Here is a 26447-nt window from a genome sequence, read left to right on the forward strand (position 1 = left end):
TTGCGCCCTCTGGAGGTGTTCCCTTACTAGGGGCATTACAGTGGCTATACGGTCCTGCATTTGTGCTACATGCTCAATAACACTCTTGTATGGGGTGGACTCACTTTCCCATGTCTCTTTCGCTATATCCAACAAACCCCTAGGGTGACGACCATAGACCAACTCGAAGGGAGAGAACCCTGTGGACGCTTGGGGTACTTCCCTAATAGAAAACATCAGGTAAGGAAGTAAGTGATCCCAATCCCGACCATCTTTTTCCACCACTTTCTTTAACATATGTTTTAGGGTTTTATTAAACCTCTCCACTAATCCATCTGTCTGGGGATGATATACAGAGGTACGTAGGTGTGAGATTTTAAACAGTTTGCATACATCCTTCATCACCTTTGACATAAACGGGGTACCTTGGTCGGTCAAGATCTCCTTGGGGATCCCCACCCTGGAAAACATATAAAACAATTCACGCGCAATTGTTTTGGATGCAGTGTTTCTTAAGGGGACAGCCTCAGGATAGCGGGTTGCGTAGTCTAAGACTACCAAAATGTACTGGTGTCCCCTTGCCGACTTTACAATGGGACCCATTAAGTCCATTGCAATGCGGTCAAAAGGTACCTCTATAATGGGGAGCGAAACCAACGGACTGCGGAAATGCGACACTGGGGCGCTAAGCTGACATGTGGGGCACGACTCACAGTATTTTTTTATGTCAGCATAAATCGCAGGCCAATAAAACCTCTGGAGGACTCTCTCCTGCGTTTTATCTGTCCCCAAGTGTCCCCCAAGGACATGATTATGGGCCATGTCGAGTACCTGACGCCGGTACGACTTAGGCACCAGAAGCTGTTCCACAACCTCATCATTAATTTTAGTGACTCTATAGTAGAGATCGTTAGTCACAGAAAAATGTGGAAACTTTTTCTCAGCTTCTGGTTCCTGAGGTACCCCATTCATAACAGTGACCTGCTCTCTCGCATTTTTGAGAGTGGGGTCCTGCAACTGTGCAGTACCAAAATTATCCCTAGACACCTCTAAGTCTGGAACATTCTGCTCAGTGGGAGGAGCCTCTTCCTCACCAGCCAGGACCTGCAAAGGAAAAGCATCATTTTCATCCTGTACATTTTTATCATTTACCGTGGGTAATGCAATAGACTTAGGGGTCTCCTCACTCCTTTCAGGGGATTGTTGTTTTCCCCATAGAGCCCAGAACAATGGAAAATCACGCCCCAATATCACATTATGCATAAGGTTTTTAACCACACCCACTTCATATTGTACAGCGCCCAGTTCAGTCCCGACATTAGCCAGTACTATAGGGTAAACCTTTGTATCACCATGTATGCATACCACACTCATATGTCTTTTTGGCACAAAGTCCCCAGTCACCAGGCTGGCATGCACCAAGGTGACAAGGCTTCCTGAGTCCAGCAACGCCTTAACAGGGAAGTTATTGACAGTAATGTGGCAGACTTGCGGTTCAGTCTCTAGTCCAGTGACCGCAACAAAAGACGGTTCCGCAAATAGCGACTGACGCCGGCTAGCGTCACACTCCATGGGCTCAGCGGTAAGAGGGCAATGGGCAGACACATGTCCCGTCTCATGGCATCTCCAGCACTGGATAGGGCCTGGTCTCCTTGGCAAGGAGTCCTTTTTAGGGCCACTTAGCCACCTGGGACCATCACCAGTCTTTTGCCCTTGAGACACCTCCTGAGCGCTCTTCCCTCTATCAGCACCCCTCCACACTCCCCCAATAGATGGAAGTCTCTTACCAGATGATGGCACAGATCTGGCACTCCGGGGAGGTGACGGTGCTGCAGGAACATCACGGAGGTAGTCCTCGGTCGCCTGGAACCTCTCCACAAGGCTGACGAGTTCGTCGGCACTCCTAGGGTCACCTTGTCCTACCCAGCGTTGTAGATCAGCAGGAAGTGCACGGAGGTAGCGATCCATCACGACCCTCTCTAGGATCTGGGCAGGAGTAGAGGTGTCTGGCTCCAACCACTTTCTTGCCAAATGGATCAGGTCGTACATCTGGGACCTCGCTGACTTGTCCAGACTGTAGCTCCAGTTGCGGACCCTCCGGGCACGGACAGCAGCAGTAACTCCTAGTCGGGCGAGTATCTCTGCTTTTAGCCGAGGATAGTCTTTGACCTCTTGCTCACTGAGGTCATAATAGGCCTTTTGAGGTTCGCCTGTTAAATAAGGCGCAATCACTTCTGCCCACTCAGTGGAGGGTAACTTCTCTCTCTCAGCCACCCGCTCAAAGACAGTTAAGTAGGCCTCAATATCATCATCAGCAGTCATCTTTTGCAGCGTACGCTGCACGGCTCTTTTCACAGACAAAGTCTCTGGCGCGGCTGCGGCCACCAGCTGGGGATTAGCACCTGCAGACGCCTCCTGCTTTGCTATTAGGTGCTCAATAAGTCTCTGTTGTGCAGCCATTGTCTGTTCATGGCGCAGGTTAGCGTCTGTCAGAGCCTGTTGTTGCTGCAAACTCACTTGCATTAACTGCTTCATCATCTCCTCCATGTTGCTTGGCTGTTTTTGGAGTGAAGCAGCAGCCGTCACCCAGGACATAAGCAGCTGTAGCCAAGTTGATGCACACCGTTGCCCCTAGCAACCGTTTTGCCCGCTCCGCAGCACCAATTGTAGGGATCTTCCCGGGGGATGGTGTGTTTGGACACAGTTCAGACAGCAAACTTGGACTTATAAAAACAACTGGGTGTTTATTAGCTGCATAAACAGTCCTCAACAGAAATGTAGCAATACCATGCTTTTCAGAACAAACCAAAACAAAAAGGTCCTTGCCCGTCTGGGCACTTACTAACACAGGTCTCCTGTCTAACTCTTCAGTAGGCAGTATCACCGGGTATGAATAGGCCCCAGCGGCGGCAGTATTCGTTGCTCCCAGGAGATACAGCCTGCAAGCTGTTCACCCCTGGCTGAGAGCAATCCCCTGTAGCACTGTGAAGCTTTTAAGTTGTTGCAGGCTAATCAGGGCACACCTGATTGCAACAACCGAACTGGATCGGGGGGAAGGGAATGGCAGGTCCCACTACCAACCTACCCACCATTCCAGTAAATCCGGCCCGGAAAATGTAAAGAACAACTCAGCAGCATAACACTGCTGAGTAAGAGATCTTTCCCGGATTTACCATCTCACCGTAAGCAGTAGCCTGGGTGAGATGTACCTCCCCTCGCACACTTTACCAGTGACATGTCCACACCATATACACACTGCACCTCACACACTATTATATCTATATACACACTGCACCCCACACACTATTATATCCATATACACACTGCACCTCACACACTATTATATCTATATACACACTGCACCCCACACACTATTATATCCATATACACACACTGCACCTCACACACTATTATATCCATACACACACACTGCACCCCACACACTATTATATCCATATACACACACTGCACCCCACACACTATTATATCTATATACACACACTGCACCCCACACACTATTATATCCATATACACACACTGCACCTCCACACACTATTATATCTATATACACACTGCACCCCACACACTATTATATCCATATACACACACTGCACCCCACACACTATTATATCCATATACATACACTGCACCTCACACACTATTATATCCATACACACACTGCACCCCACACACTATTATATCCATATACACACACTGCACCCCACACACTATTATATCTATATACACACTGCACCCCACACACTATTATATCCATATACACACACTGCACCTCACACACTATTATATCCATACACACACTGCACCCCACACACTATTATATCCATACACACACTGCACACCACACACTATTATATCCATACACACACTGCACCCCACACACTATTATATCCATATACACACACTGCACCCCACACACTATTATATCTATATACACACACTGCACACCACACACTATATCCATATACACACACTGCACCCCACACACTATTATATCTATATACACACACTGCACCCCACACACACTGCACCCCACACACTATTATGTCCATATACACACACTGCACCCCACACACTATTATATCCATACACACACTGCACCCCACACACTATTATATCCATATACACACTGCACACCACATCCTATTATATCCATATACAGTACACACACTGCACCCCACACACTATTATATCCATATACACACTGCACCCACATACTATTATATCCATATACACACACTGCACCCACATCCTATTATATCCATATACACACACTGCGGAGTCAGTCACACATCACACATACAGTATAGTCACCCTGCACCTCCCATTACCACTATACCTGTGGAGCTTTTTCTCTTCAGGCCCCAGGACAGCAGAGGGGGGAGGGGGAGCTGACTGACCTCTGCCTGGCTGTTCAGCAGCCACATCTGACCCCCTGGACGCTGCTGATAAGATCTTCTTTCCCTTCTGTCCGAGCAGGAGGCTGGTGAGGAGAAGAGCAGCCAGAGCTCCTGTCACAGCTGCAGCCTCCTGCTCCTGCACATCCCGACACCAGCATCTATGGCAGGCCCAGGGTGAGGAGAACCAGCGTGCAGGGGCCCACTGAGGGCCCTAGGAGAGCTGCCCACAGATCTGCCTGTATCAGGGGGCCCTGGAACTTGCTGTCATCTGGCTGGGAAACATCAGCCAGGGCCCAGTCAGATGACAGCAGCACACACCTAAGGCTGCTCTGCAGGGGCCCACATACAGGCAGGAAGGGGGAGGGGCCCACCGGGGAAACCCCCGGCTCCCAGGTGGCCCAGTCCGAGCCTGCAAGTGACACATTAGAGCACACTGATGTCAGCAATGGGCCAAAAAAACTTCTCTGTAAGGCAGCTCCATATGCATTGGACTGTAGAGCACTTGGTTGGCCAAAGGGAAATACCCATTATAGACAATATAGGAAGTCAGCAAAAAGTATTGGAAAAAAAAAAAAGACTGCAGCGGAGATCAGGTCTCAGGAAACAACATGGGAGAAGTCAGGTTATATATCACCTTTGTTATTACCTATACAGTCCTGGCTACATAAAAAAATATACCCCCAGCCCAAACAACCCCTATAAATGCTATACTTAGAACTAGTTTCCCAGTATTTACAGCTGCGAAGGTCGATGCACAAAAGACCCATACTGTTACCTGTTGAGTTTGTCGGTCCCCTTTTCTCTGAGGTTGGTACAGAAGCCATGTATACAGCACTGGGTCAACATTCAGTGCTAAACCTTGAATACTTGCCAACAACACTGCACCTACACAAGGGAGAAAAAGGCACAATTAACTTCATCAATAGTTAAAAAAAAACAAAAAAAACAGCTCCAGTTTGAGGGACAATAAACCTACAAATGCCTTATAATAGGTGAGTTAAAAATATTAAAGCGACTCTGTACCCACAATCAGACCCCCCCAAACCACTTGTACCTTCAGATAGCTGCTTTTAATCCAAGATCTGTCCTGGGGTCCGTTCGGCAGGGGATGCAGTTATTGTCATAAAAACAACTTTTAATCCGGCAGTGCTGTGTGTAACGGCCGGTGCTTACATTTGTATATGCATTAGGCTGGCACACCCTCTCTGTGCTTCCTCCCCACCCTCCTCATCATTAGGAATGCTCCAGGCAGATTGCTTCCTATTCCCCACCTGTGTGTATAATGAACATGGGCTGGATCGTTAAGACACCTGTGCAAAGCTCAAACAGCAGTAAATGTTCCTGGATCATTCCTAATGATGAGGAGGGCGGGGAGGAAGGACGGAGAGGGTGTGCCAGCCTAATGCATATACAAATGTAGGCCCCGGCCGTTAGACACAGCGCTGCAGGATTAAAAGTTGTTTTTAGGACAATAACTGCATCCCCTGCCGAATGGACCCCAGGACAGATCCTGGATTTAAAGCAGCTATCCAAAGGTACAAGTGGTTTGGGGGGGGGGGACAGATCGTGGGTACAGAGTCGCTTTAAAGATTTGCTACAACTACAAATCTGCCAGCAAACAAGTAAGGTTTTGTTCCTTATTACCGGTTCCTTCTTTAGTTCAGGATTAACTAAAATGTAAGGATAATAAAAGGAGTAGCTAGTATGTACGGTCTCCACTGCAGACACAGGACCAAGGAATTGCCAAGCAAACCTTTAAAGGGGTTCTTCAGGATTCTAAAAGACATGGATGCATTCTTCCAAAAACAGTGCTACACCCATACTTAGGCTGTGTGTGGTATTATGACTCTGCTCAATTTACTTCAATGGACTTGAGCTGCCATATGACACAAATACTCACACTGGACAAGGGTTGTGCTGTTTGTACATGCTGCTTTTTTTGTACTCCAGAGATACAGGAGAAATTATGTGCATCTGCAATGTGACATGATAAAGTTTAAAAACATGGAGGTGTTTGTTGGTATTCTGATTTGATTACTTTACTTTTACACCTTAGCGACTATTTTGGGCCAAGGGGTCAAAGTTTTAGTTTTTTCTTCATTTTTGTGCCACTGCATACAGTACAATACCAACAACCATAATTTTAAACTCTTCCATTGACAAACCTAGGTTCCATTTGAGGTTAAAAATAAAAATAAAAAACAGCAAACTACATATAAAGCAGGTATACATACTGTATGTGATAGACATGGGCAAATGGCACCAATAAATGAAAGACCATTGTAGAAGAAGAATCCATAATCTACTGATATGGGGCTTCAATGGGAGCTGAGTCTATAGTAACCTAGCATGGCCGCTATACAATGTACAGAGCTGTCTGCGATCAGTCTGCTCACTGTGTATTTTGGGCCCCCTGGTAATCAGACGTTAAGATTATCCTGACGATAGGCCGCCAAAAATACCTTGAAAACTCTATACATTAAAATGACAACCTTTATCCTTATTTCACCATACTCAATGTAGCTCAACATTCCCTTCGGTAAACAATGAAACACCAGCTCATCAATGTACAGAAAAAAATTCGCTCGGCCAAACCATCCGGCTGTCGTATAGCAACTGGAGCCTGGCGTGGAGTAAATATTTGGATGCAGCACCAGAGTTTATTTTTGGAGCAGAAGGTTATTATTATGCCATAACGTTCCCTCTGTTGTCACTAATTATATTGCACTAGATGATTATATACAAAATTCACAGGCTTTGCACTCAATGAAAGATATCATCCCAGCATTGTAAATAAATAGTAACTTGTGACCTGTAACATTTATTTGTTCTAGAAGAGTGATGAGCTTAGTTTTCATATGGAGACCCAAAATATGTCTGAAGAAATCCCTGCCAAATCTCCCAGTTGTACATGTGAACAGTATATCAGGCATTCAGTCAAACTCCACATCTGATTCTGTACGATCCAGGCTAATATAGGAGGACAATAATACCTTAAACAAATGCAATTTGAGAAATGCAAGGCACCTGTCTCCTACTCCGGCTCTATTGCACACATAGATTATATGGCCCTATTACACACATAGATTATATGATAGATTTTTGAGACCAAAGCCAGGAATGAGATCTTATTTGTCCCCTATCCTGTGGAATACCCCTTTAATTTTACATTCATAATTATAACAGCTTTAAAAGTACATGGGGCTTCTGTTAGGCTGCTTTTGTCTTAAAAAAAAAAAAACCTGCAGGTATAGGATGTGACCTGCGGCTGAATTAAAAACTAAGGAGCGGAGGGCCGATCGAGACACCAGTGGGGCGACGAAGGTCGGATCCCCCTCAATCTCTTACTTTAGAAACAAAAAACAAGACAAAGGCGGAGCGCCTCATAGAGTAGTATCTCTAGGAAGAACAAATGGTAGGTTAATGGATATAAAATCACTGTTCACCTTCTGGGGTTGTGGAGACAGAGCCACAACAATCATCAACACGTAAAATGATGTGTATAACACACCTTCCAGCAATCCGGGGAAGGTGCAATCCTCAAAACAGGTCCAAACCGGGCCCGAACCCGTATTGTTCAGGTAGAGAAATTTGGCAAAAAATAAAAAAATGACCTGGAGTTTGTGCTCACCACGGAAGGATAATAGGGATCCCAATATTCACACTATATGATGATTTATTAAGTCCAAATAGCGCGTTTCGGAGCTATAGCACCCCTTCATCAGATTCAGGACAAACAGGATGTCTGATGAAGTGGCGCTATAGCTCCGAAATGCGTTATTTGGACTTAATAAATCATCATATAGTGTGAATATTGGCATCCCTATTATCCTTCGGTGGTGAGCGCAATCTCCAGGTCATTTTTTGCCAAATTTCTCTACCTCAATCTCTTACTTGTCCCTTATGCTGTGGATAGGGGAGGGGACAAGTTAGTTTTATGATGGAAAACCTCTTTAGGTGTGAACTGACATTTTGGTGTTTGGACATTTTTGATGTGTAAAAAGGTCGTTTTACACCACAAAATGAGGTCCAAAATACTTAGTGTGAACAGTGGATAATCCATTAATTTTAAGAGAAAATGTGTTCTGAGTGCTGCAGTCCCTCCAAACAGCTGATCAGTTAGGTCACTGACAGGTGACCCAACATTGGTAGCCAAAGCATAGACCACAGGCCAAGTCCTGGATAAACCTTTAACAAGGTGTGACATAAAGAAAAAAAAAAAAAAAAAAAAAAAAAAAAATTATATATATATATATATATATATATATATATATATATATATATATACATACTCAACAGTCCAAGAACCTTGGGTGCATTTGGGGCAGTCAGTATTGTTTTCTCAACAACTCCAGTTACTCCAGCTAAACAGAGGACCTATATTTGTTCCAATGATGCGCTCTATTTAGCCGCTTTTCTAATAAATACACATTTTACAGCATTTGACATGGGAATGCATGCTGAAACCAACTTTAGATTTTTCCCACGCAGATTTAATATTTACAGAACATATCAAGGCTCTTCGAGTGAAATTTCCATACATGATGTTCAACAGGTGACCATATAAGCTCACAAGTGCAGCGCGAGGCCTCTACAGATGAAGGTGGGAGATGCAAAGCTTCGCCCTGACATTGCCAATGCAAATATTTTCATTCGACAAATCTTGATTAAATTCTGGACGCTGGCCGGCTTCGGCTTCCTACAAAATATTAATCTTCAGCAAACTGAGGCAAGCCGAGGGAATGCTCTGGGATATATTTTATAATGATTCCCATATTGAGTGCCTGACAAGCTCTCTTCACAAGATCTCACAACATGCCAGATATAAAGTGAACACAAACTGATTCATGTCTGTAGCACACAAGAGGTACAATACACATGTACATCATCATCTATACATTGCTATAAATATACAGAATAAGAAATGTAGAGCAGTCTATTCACTGGCTATCTACATCTACTTAATTTCACTAAACTTATATGGATTGCCCTATAAAGACAGGTCCTTTTATATCTGCTTTCTGTTCCTTCCACTGAACAGGATCCCAGGTGGCATCATCATGTGGTTTGGGGGAAAGAGTCCCTGGCTAGAATTCTGCATGGATTTTAGTCCTGCCCCTGTAGGCGGAGCTAATACTGGTGCTCAGTAGAAGCTGTAGCAGAAAGGGCAACATGACATGGTGGAGACCCAGAGTTGATAGCTGCCTTGTGCACGGCACAGTGTAAGACTTCTTGCCTTTTAGTGTTGGACAACAACAAGGTAGCATTTGCCCCTTTTTTCCTCCATCTTATGCTGCCCTTTCTGCTACAGCTTCTACGGAGCTTAACCCCTTCAAGACAGAGCCCTTTAAAGCACAAAAGCCCAGGTAAAATTAATGCAATGTTTCTCCCCGACGTCTAAGAGGCATAGCGCTTTTATTTTTCCACCTACAGGGCTGGTTGGGGTGTCATTTTTTGCGCCATGATCTTTAGTTTTTAATAATGTCATATTGGTGTAACAGAAATTTTTTTTGTGATATATAATTTAAGAAAATCAGCAATCCTGGTGCATTTTTGTTTTTTTTCCGTTTATGCCTTTCACCGTGCGGGAACAATAATGTTATATTTTAATAGATCAGACAATTCTGCATGCTACGATATGTAATATGTTTATTTATTTATTTTTACTTTTATAATGGGCAAGGGGGTCTTTTAAACTTTTATTTGGTGGGGGGTGTTTATAAGGGTTTTTTAAATACATTTATAACACTTTTTTTTTTTACATTTTTATTTACTATAAAAAATGCAATGATTAGATTGCATATACTGATCTATGCTTTGCCATTGCATAGCATAGATCAGTGTTATCGGCGATCTATGTATAGAGCCTGCCTAAGAGTAGACTCTACACATAGATCGCCGAACCGACAGGACGGAGGTAAGGAGCTTACCCCTGCCTGTCGGCACATGCAATCGGGACCCCCGCAGCCATCCCAATCACTCAGTGACAGATGCTTGATCTGTCACTGAGCACCTTAAACGCCACGGTCGCTGTAGATTGCGGCGTTTAAGGGGTTAATGAAAGTCGGCTGCGGGATCGCAGCTGACTCTCATTACCTAAGGTCCCGGACAAAGATGAGAGCAGGATCGCTATCACTGCAGCGCTCCCGTTCTCATCAATAACCCCGTCAGTAACAGGAACGTGTATATACATTCCTACTGCACGGGGTATGTGCAGAAGGAACGTATATATACATGTTACTGACGTGAAGGGGTTAAAGAGGTTATCCAGTGCTACAAAAACATGGCCACTCTCTTTCAGAGACAACACGACTCTTGTCTCCAGTTCAGGTGTAGTTTGCAATTAAGCTCCATTCATTTCAATAGAACTGAGCAGTAAAACCCCGCCCAAGCTGGAGACAAAAGCGGGGCTGTCTCTGAAAGAAAGTGGCCATGTTTTTGTAGCGCTGGATAACCCCTTTAATGCAATGCTGATTTTTTTTAAAGTTTCGGACAATGCGTTATTGCAACAATTAGCCAATAATCCGCTATTATGGCTGGGGAAGGCATAACTGAACTATCCCTCTGATAGCAGAGGTGGAGTGGTAGTTTATTCACCCATAATCAAACATATAAACAGAGTGTACATGGTTATACTGGAGTCGGGAGAAATAACTTGTGCCCTTACAAATGTTGGGCATTCAACTTAGCAGCTGTTTCTGCCAAAAAGCAAAGAAGATACTAAAACCCACAACAAACAAAAAACTATGAAAAAAAAAAATCATACAAAGTGTTTTATTTGTATAATAAAACAAGAATCTTCCAACTGTCAAGTGGCGCCCTACATTTTCTGGTAGGTGCCAGTATGGACATACCAAATGTTATGATAGGAATCCTGCCAACCATGCCACTGATCTTACATACTAGCTGGCTACATACTAGTCTCTTCAGCACTTGCCAAAGCCGTCTCAGGCAGAAACAGCATTCCAATAGCCAATAAGATCAGCAACTCAAAAGAAGCCTAAGAAGAAATGTTTTAGATTAAGATCATTGAATATAGACGCCCTTCAGTTTATGCTATTGGCACGTTACACGTTACATACTGTACATAGTACACACACGCCACATTTTGGCATTATAAGCAAATATTTTCTGATTTATTATCATAATTGCCCACACTATTTAATCCATGTAAGAAAATGTAAGGGAGTTTAAGTGCTTAAACATTGAAAACCATTTTACAAACAGATCTATCAAACATAATAATTATGACTATAAAGCGGCAGTCTTCAGCTTAAAACTTGTAGAGCAACAACACTGTAGTTACCATCATTTGTTTTACAAATGAGCTTTATTTTTCCTTTTTAGGGCCTGTTCACATTGCATTCCCCTCGGAATTCCGCCTGCCTCACTGACTTATTGTTCTCCACAGCTGACCTGTCAATTGTTTCAGCAGGGAGCCGCAGAGAGTGAAGGCGCCCTATACTTAACACTGAGGCGGGCCGATTTCCAAGCGGAGTCCGCGACAGAGATTCAACTCCAAATTTCCGCCTGTTTTCCGCAGTGTGAATGGGCCCTTAGCCAGAAATGTTTCCAGGGATATGTACACATAGGGGGACATGTATTATCTGGCGTATCTTTTTTTTTCGGCGGAAAGAGACGATTTGCGAATATTTTATTCACAAATCGTCCGTTTTGCGAATAAAATATTTGCATATCGTCTCTTTCCGCCGGGTACGACGGGGGTCGGGGAGGGGGTGTGGAGGGAGCGGAACGGGGGGCGCGGACTCGTAGTCCGCGCATTTCAGCATTTTTTTCTCTTAAAGATACACCGAAAACCTACTCCAGCCCTCAGCTGGCGTAGGTTTTCGGCTGTGCGCCGGAGCGCACAAGATTTATGTACTGCCAGTACGCCTCTACATAAATCTCTGTAGCGCCTGAGATGCGGGGACATTTTTAAGTCCAGCGTAAAAAACGTCGGACTTAATAAATGTCCCCCAAAGTCATTTTAGGGTGGACTCAAAATTAAACATAATGAATACTCGTTTTGCCTGATCCCCCACAGCTGCCGTCCTGATGGCTTCTGGTCTCTCCTGCTTACTGCAGAAAAATGGACCCTGCCCCTCGCTGGTCACAGCAGTGACTGCCTTAGCCAGTGACTACAGTGAGGAAACTTCAAATGGTGAGCAGTAGAGGAAAAAAATACCACTGCACAATCTGTTGGCGCTATACAAATACATATTATTAGTATTAGAATGAGGGCAGGTGAATTCGTATTGTAATTTTTGACTTTTAAAGTACTAAGGGCCATTTCTAAAACATTATGTATGCACAGAATCCCCCTCTAGTATTAATGGCCTTCAATACCAGATTGGTGGGGGTCAGACTTCATTGACTGCCAGGGCTCTGACATGCACTGAAGCCTTTTCGTTGCTTACCAGGCACGGCGCAACGCCTTTTGTCATGACTGTGTCTGGTACCAAGTTGAATCCCATAACGGTGAATCGAATTTAGGTGCAAAGGCCTGCAGTGCTAGGCACAGTCACTATGCAATGTATGGACATGGTAAGTAATGAAGGTGCTGTAGTGCTCCCTGAAGCACAAACGATTGGTAGGTCCATGGAAGTCAGACATCCCCAACAATCTGATATTGGCTTTTTACAGCCATAACTATTAAAGTCCTGGAAAGTTCTTTTAACAACCTGAAAAAGCAATTCTTTGTTCCAATTATGTTCCATAAAGAAACAATCCAAAAAAAAGAAGAAATAAAAACTGTTATATCAGTGGGAGAATCTGAAGGGGCGATTTAGAGAGTGGTGAAATTGTGACGTTACGAGACCAATGTACTCTCAAAAGTTCTGAGGAAAATATGGTGCAATATACTTGCTGCTAAGGAATCGCAAAAAGGCCTTTCATAGCATCATAACACACATTAATTGTTGCACAACGTGACACATAAAGCATAGGTTTCCAGGCGTTTCTTCATAATGCCCCTATTGTATGCCCCTATTGTAATGGCAAATTCAGGTAAAACGTGTTCCCTAAAAAATGGTCTGTGAAATGACAGTGTCTTGGCAATGGCTTGCTGAGCAGTTTTTACTCCCAGATAAATATGTTGTCTTTCTGCTGACAAGCTGCAAGTGTGCCAGGACTATTACTTTAACATGTGCGTGTTTCTGGGCTGTCTGCAGAGACAGATGACAAAGGGAGAGGGGAAAACCTAAGCTGTGTAGAGAGGTTCCATGGTACATAGAGGTGCCATATATACCAAAGTAAATGATGGGCTATAGAATATCACTGCTTGAAAAAGGCTTTTTATAGCTGAAATGTCGCGCACTGGTGTGATATTAAATCTGGATACTATTTGAAAGCGCTGTCTCCCTCTCGTTTCTTCTTTAGAATATCCAGATCACATTGGCATGGGACAAAGGCAAAATCAAAGAAAGCAAAAGCATTACATCCACATGAAACTTAGAATTGTGACATAGAGCCCTCTTTATAGAGATTCTCTTATAAGTGGTATAGCGGATGATCAGGATTAGAAAAACATGGGTGATTTTGACCATAGGATGTGCTTTAGGGGAAAATACCAGCCTGAAAGTCGATCAAAGCGAAAATGTTATATGACTGGAGGAAATAAAAAAAAACAAAAAAAAAACAGAACAGTGAGCTTGTGTAAAATTGCACAAAAGTGGATAACTTTTGAAGATGGGAACACCTTTTTAATAAATTCCCCCCAAAGGGTTTATCCTTCGGATAACAGGCAAATTGGATTGGAGGTAAATTGGGATTTAAGGTAAATCCAACTGGATCAAACAAGCCATGGAGAACTCCTTCAAACAGGGCTCCAGATGGCGACCAAAATGGTCGCCAATGCGACTGACATTTTGCAAATGGTGCCCAGATTTATTAATCTGGGCGCCATTTGCGACTGGCCCTGGCGGCGGCGCGCTGTCTCTTTAAGTCCGGGCCCCAGGCTGATGTCCCGTCCTATCCCCGGCAGCGCGGCGCATCAGTGAGCTGCATGGGGCCCTGACTTCCGGCACAGGAAGCGCACGTCAGAGACGCTTCCTGTGTCAGAAGTCACAGCCCCGGCGTACAGGGAGCTCACTGACGCGCCGCGCTGCCGGGGATAGGACGGGGGAGCGGGTTGTCAGGTGAGTTTGTGTGTTTGTTTTTTTTAAATACTGCTTAGCATAGAGGAAAGGGGGGGGGGCATCTATAATGGGGGGAAGAGATGGGGGGGGCATCTATAATGGGGGGAGAGGGGGCCATCTATAAGGGGAGGGGGTATCTATAAGGGGGGGGGAAGAGGGGGCATCTATAATGGGGGGGAGAGGGGGCATCTATAATGGGGGGGAGGGGGCATCTATAATGGGGGGGGAGGAGGGGGCATCTATAATGGGGGTAGAGGGGGTCATCTATAAAAGGAGGGGGCCATCTATAAGTGTAGGGCAAACTGGCTGCAGACACTGGGAGATAGATATATGCACAATTATTATTATCAGGGCCCCTCAGGTGTCTGTATTGTAGGGGGTCACTTGCATTAGTCACTAGGTGAGAGATATATCTATCTATCTATATACACATCTTGTGGGGGGTCACTATGGCTGCAGTCATAAGTCTAGCTCAGTATGTATAGACTGTTACAAGCTTTTAAAGGGAACCTGTCACCCCCGGTGACGGGGTGACAGGCTCCCAACCCCCCGTTAGAACCCCCTATACTCACCTCATCGCGCCGGGTCCCGCTTCTGAAGATGGTCGGGTCACGGAGATCTCAGCCGCTGCAGCCCGGCGTGCGCTGAGAGATGAGTCCAACGCTCATAGAGAATGACGGAGCGCTGGACTCTCCCGTCATTCTCTATGAGCGTTGGACTCATCTCTCAGCGCACGCCGGGCTGCAGCGGCTGAGATCTCCGTGACCCGACCATCTTCAGAAGCGGGACCCGGCGCGATGAGGTGAGTATAGGGGGTTCTAACGGGGGGTTGGGAGCCTGTCACCCCGGCACGGGGGTCGACAGGTTCCCTTTAAGTTCAAGTTCAGAAGAGTAAGCCTCATTAAAAGGCTAGCCAAGTGAAGCTGAAGTACTGAGTCAGACTGTATATGGTTGTCAAGTTGCAAGTTTCCATGTTGAACGTTTTCAAACTAAGAAAAGAAAGGATCTAAAGGAGGAGGATGCTGCCGTGGCCTCTGCACACAGTAAGTCCCATTTAACATAACATTAAATTTACATGGTTTAAAATGTTGGCGACCAAATATTCTATTTGGCGCCTAAATTTTTCAGGTTAGGAGCCAATGGCTCCCAGGTAAATTTTTTAGTCTGGAGCCCTGTCAAAGGAGATCATGAAGCCAGAAAAATAACTTTAAGGGTATAAACCCACACACCGTATACGCAGCAGATATGCAACAAATACGCAGCAGATTTGTTGGTACAGATTTGATGCTGTGTTCAGTTGTTTAGATCTAATCTGCTGCGAGTTTGCTGCGTATCGCAGCAGTAAATACGCTGCATATATGGTGTGTGGGTTTATACCCTAAACAAAGTCTTGCTATATTAGGCCATCTGTAAGACAGTTAAACAACATTGAAGGGTGCAACTGTGCCAACTAAAAAAAAAAACAAAAAAACTTTTTGGTTAGAGGTTTGAAAATGGTTTCCTCCATATGAACAGACAAGATCTCTGTCTTAACATAATTAAAGTGCAGAAGTCAACTTTCCTGACAGGTGCAATGGGGAGCACTTTATAGAGTTCTTGCATGAATCAGCTGAAATAAAATTAAAAAAAAAAAGTTATTCCAATTTTAGCCAACAAATTAGTTTTTCAATGTCTTCCTATTTCCCAATGTTTTCCTGTATCAATTCATTATGGTTTTCAAGACCAATCAAGTGTTACTTTTTACTTAGAGTGGTATTCCGCTGGAAAACATTTTTCACCAATAAAAAGTTAACCCTTAGCTGTGTAAGTATGTCTGGATGACTCCCCCCTCTGAAGTAATGAAAACTGCTCTTTTGGCTGTCCACTCTATCTCGATCCTTTCTTCTCTCCTCCCATTGGGAACGGTGCCCACATAGTCTCCTGCATTTTAGAGGCGGGTATGAGTATGCCAAGCCAACCACTGAGGTCACTGCTGAAGGAAGTTCCTCTGGCCCATCTTACTGCGCATGCAAGACAGCATTGAATGCAGTTCTACGGCAGTGAAATGAGGTGCATGTAAAATGCCCTCTTCGGTAAGCTTTTTGGGCATCGACCTGATTGGGTGCATGTAAGCACCAATCAAAACCGATGTTTATCACAAGCAGTTTAAATGTTCATGCTACTATACAGATACAGCCACGCGGCTATATTAATAAAGCCCTGCAAAGATTTACACGCTTTCAGCTCTCCCAGCTAAAAGCTCATACTGATACATGACGCAGGGAGGACTGAGAGTGCACTGAGCAAATTCACTCTGTAACCCCAGTTGATTGCGGAGCGTTAAAATTATAAAATTTTAGAACTAGACTTTAGATAAAGGGGATATCCATCTATCTATCTTTATTTTGTAGCACTGGATAACCCCTTTAATGTAATATAAAGGCAATTTCGCACAGGTCAGTCTAAACACACACACGTATATCTGGCTATTCCCGTGTTTTGAGACTCGTAACTGAGGCTCCACGGACCCCTTTTTTGCATATTTAAATTTTGTATGGGATAATCAATGGAGACTCGTAAATGAGTACTCCATTGGAATTTTTCACTGTTCTCTCTGAGCTCAGTGATTGTTGTGTTTTGTTGGTCTATTTATCATTGCCCCGGTAGCCAGAATCCTGCTCCACACTGACGAGAGGCAAATACCCCGAAACTGCAGTCTGTGGATGGATGCCTAGCCTTGGTAACCCTTGTCTTATGTCGTTATACTTGCCACAGAGTTAGACTTTGACTCACAGGGGCCACCCTGGTGTTTCCCTATTTAGGTCCTAAAGCTCTCAACAGAGTGAGGACCTGAGGGACTACGTATCAGGGTGGTTTGGTGCTCTCCCCACTAGGAGGCACCCCTTGGCAATGGGCTTCCTTCTCTGGAGAGAGGGATATCTGGCTATTCCCGTGTTTTGAGACTCGTAACTGAAGCTCCACGGACCCCTTTTTTGCATATTTAAATTTTGTATGGGACAATCAATGGAGACTCGTAAATGAGTACTCCATTGGAATTTTTCACTGTTCTCTCTGAGTTCAGTGATTGTTGTGTTTTGTTGGTATATATATATATATATATATATATATATATATATATTATTTTTCACATTTGAAAGACAGCAAGCAAAAAACTTGAAAAACCACGAGGAATTGACGCAAAATGTACTATCAAATAAGGGTATAACCCTTTTCTTACACAATGAATAACCTCTCTGCTAAAACTCCTTAAGCTGTGGTTCTGTAATATGTCTACAGTGCTGAAGGCGGCAGAGCTAGTCGGTGAGTCAATGAGCACACCAGCTAACTAACTTTACGCTCACAACACAGCAAGCGGTTATATTAGGCTATGAAAAGGGAGGAAGTGTGATCAACATCTATGCAGCTCCCAAAGCAACGATCATGCAATTCTTTATAACCTTGCTGGAACATGGTGGGACTGAATAATAGTCACGATGCAATGATGGATTTCATTGGAGAACAAGTGTGTGTTCATGCAGGATTAGTGAAGACAGAATGTGCTAACAACTCTATGAAAAACCAAAAAAGGATCAAGGTTATCTCAGATTCCCATAAATCCTGGGCAGAAACAAGTCAACTCAAGGTTTTCGTTCCAACCATGAAACATAAGAAATTGTCCTTCTATTTATCTATAGTACAAGGGATTAATATTAGAAAAAAATGTTTATACATGGATATAAAATACGCTTGGTAAAGAAAGAGTGCATGCTTTCTGATACACAGGCCTCTGTTCATCCTTCAGGCATATGCCAGGACAACCAGTAAGTGCCCTAACATTTACTTTGGACCCATAACAGACACAAGCATTTATAAAGAGATGCACTTCTTGCCGCTTGGGAGCTACGCACACACATGTCCATGAATAATTCCCTCCAACGCGGAAACACTAATGTTTGAGTTCAACTTTTTTTCTACAAATAAACATTTACAACCTGACGTCTTTATAGTTGGAGGCTGAGGCAAGTGCACAGGAGGAATGTTTTGGCAAATCTTAATGAGAGATTTTATGTCCACTTCCTAAATCCGTATTTGCTTTCCTGTTGTAATAACAGCCAGGGACGGTGATAAAAGCAAAAAACACAGCAATTATCATGTAGACTTGGATGTTGTCACTAATTTACATAGGTGTGTATGTCACCGGATTACAGTGACAGCGTGGCAGCCAGAGAGGTAAGCGTGGTTTGTTATTTTCAATCTTCTTCCCTGGGAATATATATATACATATAAAAAGTCCTCTACCCAGACAACCCCAGTCAGCTCTATATCAAGGTCAGAGCTCCAGACATGGGCTGATGAAACAAATGATACCTGTCTCTTAGCTGTTGGCAGCTTGCAAAGTTTTAAAATCATGTTTTTCTTCAAAGTTCAAGGGCCAAAGAGGCCAGGCTGAGCTAAAGCATGCACACCTCCTCCCTTCCTACTTTACAGGATTGATATACAGTGCTCAGTTCTGGAAGCAAGGAAGGGAGGGGTATGGAAGGGAGGCGTGCATTCTGCAGCTGACCCCAGCCTCTATGGCACTTGGGCTTGAAAGAAAAACATGATTTTATAACTTTTATAACATGATTTTATAACTAAACTGCCATAATCTAAGAGACAGGTATCACTTGTTTTATCTATCAGCAGTAGCTCTGGGCATAATATAGAGTTGACCCCATTTAAAGTAGCACTCCGGCCAGGGACATTTTTCCCCCCAAAATGCCGGGGAGAGGGAAGATGAAAAAAAAAAAAAAATCATAGGAGGGTCCTGCCTCTGCCACTGACTAGCTGAGGGGGACTGGAACATAACATTCCAGATCCCCTCCTCTCAAACTAGGAAGCAGAAAGGGGTCGGGGGACCAGAGCGGCGGTATGCGGGCACCAACGCTGGAACCTGGTAGGTAAGTAAATGTTGTTTTTTCCACTAAGTTGTTTATCTGATCACCCCTATTAATGAATGCACAGTGTACACTTCCTATCAACTAAAGTATATTGGGGTGTCTGTGCCCTAGGTTGACCCTCTAACTGCTGTCTTTCCGATGCATTTATCATATCACAGGTGCATTTTATAATGTGGTACCCAAAACGATCCACTTTGAGAAAAAATGTAGTACTTTGTTGGGAGTTGCAAAGGCTATATTTGTCTACTTAAAGAGAATGTACCACCTGGTACATCCTCTTTAACCTAAACCCACTGATCGAACGGCGTCGGCACGGGGAAGCCAGTGGCGCGGTCCGTTTTTCGGACCGAGGCCCCGTTGCCCCGTTCCCGTTCTATGCACCGGAACCGTCCGATGCTCAAGCACTGGAGGCGGGCCAGGCCGCCCCCAGTGAGAGGGAATTCTCTCCCCTGTATGACGCGGCTCCATTCATTATAAGGGAGCCGCGTCATACATGGGAGGGAATTGCCTCCCACTGGGGGCAGGGCGGCCCGGCCCGGTTCCGGTGCATAGAACGGCGCCTTGCACAGGAATCGGGCCTCGGTCCAAAAAACAGACCGCGGCACGGGCTTCCCCGTGCCGGCGCCATTCGATCAGTGGGTTTAGGTTAAAGAGGATGTACCAGGTGGTACATCCTCTTTAAGGCCCTATTACACGGAACGATTATCGGTATTCGGCCGATAATCGCCCCACGTAATAAAAGACAACGATCAGCCGACATGAACGATTTCGGCTGATTAATGCAGTCGTTTGCCTTTCAACATGTTGAAAGACAAAGGACTGAGATAGCAACGATCTGCTGCCATCGCCTGCAACAGGCGATCACCCAGGCAGCCCCACGCCCCCTCCCCCCACGGCGTCCCCTGCACTTACCCAGTTGCTGCTGCCGCGTACAATAGCGGCGACGAGTGGGAAATGAGGAGCAAACTAGCGCTGACAGCACTCGTTTGCTCCTCTATGTCGGCCCGTGTAATATGGGCTTTAGTTGTTGAGATTTTTTTCAACTGCATTTTTGCGCTAGTCGATTGAATTTGTATAGTAAGAAACTTGTAAAGATAAAGATGGACAAATGTGTAGGTGCACACCAGACCCCTTCTTTTACATGCTAAGCATTAAAGCTCTAGATCCAGTTCCACTGCTCTTCAAGGTTGTCTACCTGGAGGTGTGTATTTTTTTTTTTTTTTTTGGGGGGGGGGGGGGGGGGTATTAAATATTTGCCCAAGGTTTATTATTGGGATTAGACAGATTTTTGCAATTCATTCTTACTGTTTCCACATCATAAATGACAGCAAGTGTCTGACAGAGGTGCCTGGCAGCAGCTTGTATACACCTACTCAAGATAATTAACATGGACTTTTGGCATCCCCTACTTTAACCATTAGCAGGGAAAAAAAGTTAGCTTTTGGCTGACAATGATTTTAGGCCTAAAGCTAGAACGATCAACTCCTCTTAAAGAAAAGCACTATAATAATAATAATAATAATAGAGTCCATAATGTGCTTTGTAAGCAGATTACAAACATATGCATCAATGACAAATGATTCTGAATCAGAAAACTATTAACTACAAGCATCAATCACCCAACTTCACAAGACGCAGCCAACTTTTTGGGGGTGAAAGCTTAATAAATGATTTTCCCAATCATATTAGATTTATTAAATGCTGATCCACTGCCCAGAATAACAGGCGGTAAACACCGAACAGCGCTGTTAGGAACCCCAGGGAATTGTTAGAGGGACGAACGTGCAATGAAAAAAAACTGAAAAGGGGTATTCCAATCTCATAAAGCAGAACATGTCATAAGAGAGGAAGAGATCATATTACATTATTGATAGGTTGTGGTCAGATCTGTAGGACCCCAACCGACCCTGAATCAGCTGCAGCACCTTCAGAATCTCTTCTTCCACCACTGCATCTGGACACCAACCAAGTAGAGTAGGGGCGTCAAATTTGCGCGCCTCCAGTGGCTGCAAGACTACAATTTCAATGATGCTAGAATGGCTGAAGTCAAAGCTTTAGCTATTCTTGGTTACAGGTAGGCCTTAAAGGACAACTCCGGCGAAATTTTTTTTAAGCTTATTTAACACACATTACAAAGTTATATAACTTTGTAATGTGGTTAAATACCCGGTCTGGCCCCCTTCCCCCACTTTTGGACCACCGACCCCCCCGCCCGGAAGTTAAAGAATGTATACATTACCTATTACGGTTGTCACGGTCCTCTTCTCCCGGGCGGCACCTGGTGACGAAGACGTCAGAGCCGGGGGGTGGTCCGGGTCTTCTTCCTCCTCGGCGTCTTCATGGAGAGTGAATGGGACGGAAAAGGCTGCTGGTGCACATGCGCACCAGCAGCCTTTTCATTGGCTGGAGCACATCACATGGCTTCCAGCTTGCTCAGCCCTGATTGGCTGAGGTTGCTGATTGGCTGAGGTTGCTCCAGCCAATGAAAAGGCTGCCGGTGCGCAAGCGCACTGGCAGCCTTTTCCATCCCCAGGACCCGGAAGTCAGAGACATCGCTGGACGGCGGTGACTGTGAGGCGGACGGCGGGCGAATGGAGTGGCGATCGTCACCGGAGTGATGGTGAGTATGGTGTCTGTGTTTTGTTTGTTTTTGTTTTTTTTTGGGGGGGGGGGGGGTCCCACCGGAGTTGTCCTTTAACCTCTTAAGGACATATGACGTACAGATACGTCATATGTCCGCACTTGCACTTCAAAGCGGGGCCGCGCGGCGGCCCCGCTTTGAAGTGCCGCGATCCCGGGTGCCGCAAGTAGCCCGGGACCGCTGCTATTAGCGGGCACGGTCTGATCGCCGTGCCCGCTAATTAGCTAATCGGAGGCAGCTGTCAAAGTTGACAGCTGCCTCCGATTACCGGAGGCAACGTTTCCCTGGTGTCTAGTGGGGGAGATCGCTCCTCCGGGACCTTGTCCCGGAGGAGCGATCTCCGTTACTGATGCCGGCCGGGGACGCGTCCAAGATGGCGCCGTCCTCGGCTCGGCACACGTTCGTTTTAGGCTGCAGCAGCCGAAAGCAAACGAGTGCCGATCTCATGGATCTCTGCAGCATATCTATGCTGCAGAGATCTCAATGAGAGATCACAGTGTATATACTAGAAGTCCCCCAGGGGGGCTTCTAGTATATGTGTAAAAAAAAAAAATAAAGTGATTTTTAATAGTAAAAAGCCCCCTCCCGTAATAAAAGTCTGAATCACCCCCCTTTTCCCAGGTTTTAAATAAAAGTAAACAAATAAATAAATAAATAAACATGTTTGGTATCGCCGCGTGCGTAATCGCCCGAACTATTAATTAATCACATTCCTGATCTCGTACGGTAAACGGCGTCAGCGCAAAAAAATCCCAAAGTGCAAAATTGCGCATTTTTGGTCGCATCAAATCCAGAAAAAATGTAATAAAAAGCGATCAAAAAGTTGTATATGCGCAATCAAGGTACCGATAGAAAGATCACATCATGGCGCAAAAAATTACACCTCGCACAGCCCCATAGACCAAAGGATAAAAGCGCTATAAGCCTGGGAATGGAGCGATTTTAAGGAACGTATATTGGTTAACAACGGTTTGAATTTTTTACAGGCCATCAGATACAATATAAGTTATACATGTTATATATCGTTTTAATCGTAACAACTTGAGGAACATGCATAACAAGTCAGTTTTACCCCAGGGCGAATGGCGTAAAAACACATTTCCCCCAAATAAAAGAAATGCGTTTTTTTTTCAATTTCACCACACTTCGAATTTTTTTCTTGTTTCGCAGTGTATTTTATGCAAAAATTCAGCATGTAATTGCAAAGTACAATTAGTGACGCAAAAAATAAGGGGTCATGTGGGTTTCTAGGTGGAAAAATGCAAGTGCTATGACCTTTTAAACACAAGGAGGAAAAACCGAAAAAGTAAAAACGAAAATGGGCCATGTCCTTAAAGGGTTAAAGTGACACTGTCACCCCCTTTGTGCATTCTGACATCTCTACACAGGTGTAAAGGGTATATTTAGCGTTTTTCATACCTTTTTTCATGTCATACATCATGGTGTTTGTTCAAGTAAAAAGTGTCCTTTTATCAACTGCAGATTGTATTAAGTGGGCGTGACCTCGCAACATTAGCGCCTCTTAGCCCCGCCCACAACGTCGCCGTTGGCCCTGCCCCTTGACGCCCATTGGTTGGCCGACGTAAAGGGGGTGGGCTCTAGACCTTTTGGCCAGCCTGTTCCAATGGCAGGCGAGGGGGCCAACTGTGACATTGTGGGCGGGGCTAAGTGGCGCTTATGCCATGAGGCCCCGCCCACTTAACACAATCTGAAGTTGATTAAAGATTACTTTTTACTTGAACAAGCACCATGACGTATGATATAAAATTATGTATGAAAACCGCTAAATTTACCCTTTACACCTGTGTAGAGATGTCAGATTGCAAAAAGGAGGTGACAGTGTCACTTTAAGTTTGGATTTGATCATTCGCTCATGTTCTACATTACATCTATACAATGATAGCAGTGACTTTGTTTGCAAAAAATTATCTCTACCAACTTTTAGGGCATGTTCTAACTTTTGGTGATGGTTTTGATGAGGATTTTAAATGTGAATTGTTCAGTTGCGGTTGATTCCCCTTTCTTAACAAGCATGTGGATTTTGATGCAAAAAAAAAATACATTTTTTTTTCCACCTATTTAGACAAACCCCAGAAAAACAAAAGTTATCGGGCAAAGTTATGAAAAAATTCATTTGAAATTAATTTAAAACACAGACAAATGCCTGGCTTTTCACAAAAAAGTACACCCCAAACAGTACAAATACAGAGTCGGAATACAACAAATAGTGAAGAAAAAAAAATTGTGGCATTTGATTAGCGGTGGCTGCTGAAGTTGGATAAAGCCCTAAGGCTATGTGGAAAACATGGATATAGTCATTGGCTGTATCCATGTTTTCCAGACAACCTTAGAGCTTTATCCAGTTCAGCAGCCCCAGCTAATCAAATGCCGAACGTTCGGGTTCGGATCGACTCGAACCCGGTTCGCTCATCTCTAGTTTTTATTCCAGAAAAATAGTAAAACATAAAAAAATATGTACATTTGGTACTAGCATAATTAAAGTGCTCTAGAGAATAGTTATTTATAGTGAAATGAAAAAGAAAAAAATAGTAGTAAATATCCACCCCTCCCCCCATATTCTTTACGTTGAAATAAAATAAATAAAACAAAAATATATACTGTTAACAATAAAAAAGAAAATGCGTGGTTATTAAGGCTCACAATAGACTGCTCACTAAGGGGTTAAGACCCATCATAAAAATCATGTCTATTCCTACTTTATCTAGTGGCTAACATGTACAGTATGTTTTTCAGCGTACAATATCAGGGAAAAATGGATCTTTAAGTGAAAGCAGCTTTGTCTTCAGTATGAAGCATTCCAGGGGAAAAAATAATAAAGACTAGCAGAAATCACTGTAACCTTTGCTGCCTTCTGGCATATCTATCAGTGTTTGTTCTTCACCACATTACTATACAAACTCTCTCAGAAGAGTTTAACAAAGAGCTAATAACAGCAAAATGGTCTCTGCTGAGCGCCAAGCACAAAGTATGCCGTATGCATGAGGGAGCCATATCGTGATCGGGTTAAGAGAGATGTCAGTGCTTTTACTCACTTGATCTCTTTATAGCTAAAAGGAATCCGTCAACAGACATACAGCATACAAAGGTCTGTTAATACGCTTATGTTAATGTGTTACTGTATCCTCTGAGCAATTCCTTGAACCAATTGGTAGTCCATTAAAAGTGTGCACTTTATGCCAGTTATGGCATCTCCAATAGAATGAGCAAATCTCGCGCCATGGGTTGTATCAACATTTTCCAAGACTCCCTAGGGTTGTATCCAACACCTGCAGCCAGCGGTAATGAAATGCTGCATGCTCTGGATCAGAAGAACCTGAGCATGTTTGATATTAGCTCATCTCTATTCTCTGTCTGAGAAGCATCACATGGTTGCCGCCATTTTTGCTATCACGATGCCTTTTGACAAAGCCAAGATTGTGCCATAATTGACGCAGCTATTCAGTCTATGGTATAAACTGTGTACTGTACCCTGACTCCAATCACATGCAAAAAGGTTTGGTTGAGGGGTGGCAGTAGTGAACCAGGTCTTACTGAAAATATAAGTTGCCCAAAACCACAAATGCCTTAACCCCTTCATGACCCAGCCAAAAATGACCCAAATTACTGCGCCAATTTTCATTTTTGCTTTTTTCCTCCTCCCCTTCTAAGAGCTCTAGCACTTTCATTTTTCTATCTACAAGGCCATGTGAGGGCTTGTTTTTTTTATGGAACAAGTGTACTTTGTAAAGGGGCCTTTCATTCTAGTATGACGGAACCCCCAAAATATTATTTATGAAAATATAAATTGGTAAATTAGAAAAAAAAATGCAATATTGTAACCTTTAGGGGGTTCCCGTGTCTACATAATGCACTTTACGGTAAAAGTGAAATTCTATAGGGCAGTCCGAACACAACCATATGCAGGTTTACACAGATTCTCAATTTTTTTTTTTTATGAAATACTTTTTTTTTTTTTTTGCAATTAATTATTAATAAAACGGTCCTATTGTGACTCATATAACGTTTTTAGTTTTTCACCTACGGGGCTGTATGGGGCATAATTTTTTTGCGCCATGATCTCTAGTTTTTATTCATTTTTATTCATTAATGGCGAGGGCCGCGTTACCAATTGCAGCCGTTCCCCCACCTGCTTTGAAGCGCGCTCATAGCAGGTGGGGGACACCCAGTGTTGTCTGGTGACAGGCGGCCATGTACACCCAGGGTCGCCTAGGGGTTAAAGGGGTTGTGTGGGTAGTAGAATATTGTGGATGCTTTCTACTCCCCACAATTACTTCCTTCTCTTCATGTCTCATAAGCATGCCGTCTGAAAAAGAGATGGCGAGTCTAAATCCCA

The 26447-nt window shown here is 44.0% G+C and overlaps 1 protein-coding gene across 7 annotated transcripts in view; it reads right to left on the reverse strand.

Moving 5' to 3' along the window:
* Positions 1 to 26447, reverse strand: part of VPS13B (vacuolar protein sorting 13 homolog B) — a 729531-nt gene that overhangs the window by 415343 nt on the left and 287741 nt on the right. For all 7 annotated transcript variants that reach the window (XM_069957347.1, XM_069957346.1, XM_069957349.1 and 4 more), the window contains exon 20: positions 5173 to 5282. In XM_069957347.1, coding sequence (XP_069813448.1) covers positions 5173 to 5282 — 110 coding nt within the window. The remainder of the gene's footprint in view (positions 1 to 5172; positions 5283 to 26447) is intronic.

The sequence above is a fragment of the Dendropsophus ebraccatus genome, chromosome 2 (genome assembly GCF_027789765.1).
Source record: "Dendropsophus ebraccatus isolate aDenEbr1 chromosome 2, aDenEbr1.pat, whole genome shotgun sequence".
In the NCBI taxonomy this organism is placed as follows: Eukaryota; Metazoa; Chordata; class Amphibia; order Anura; family Hylidae; genus Dendropsophus; species Dendropsophus ebraccatus.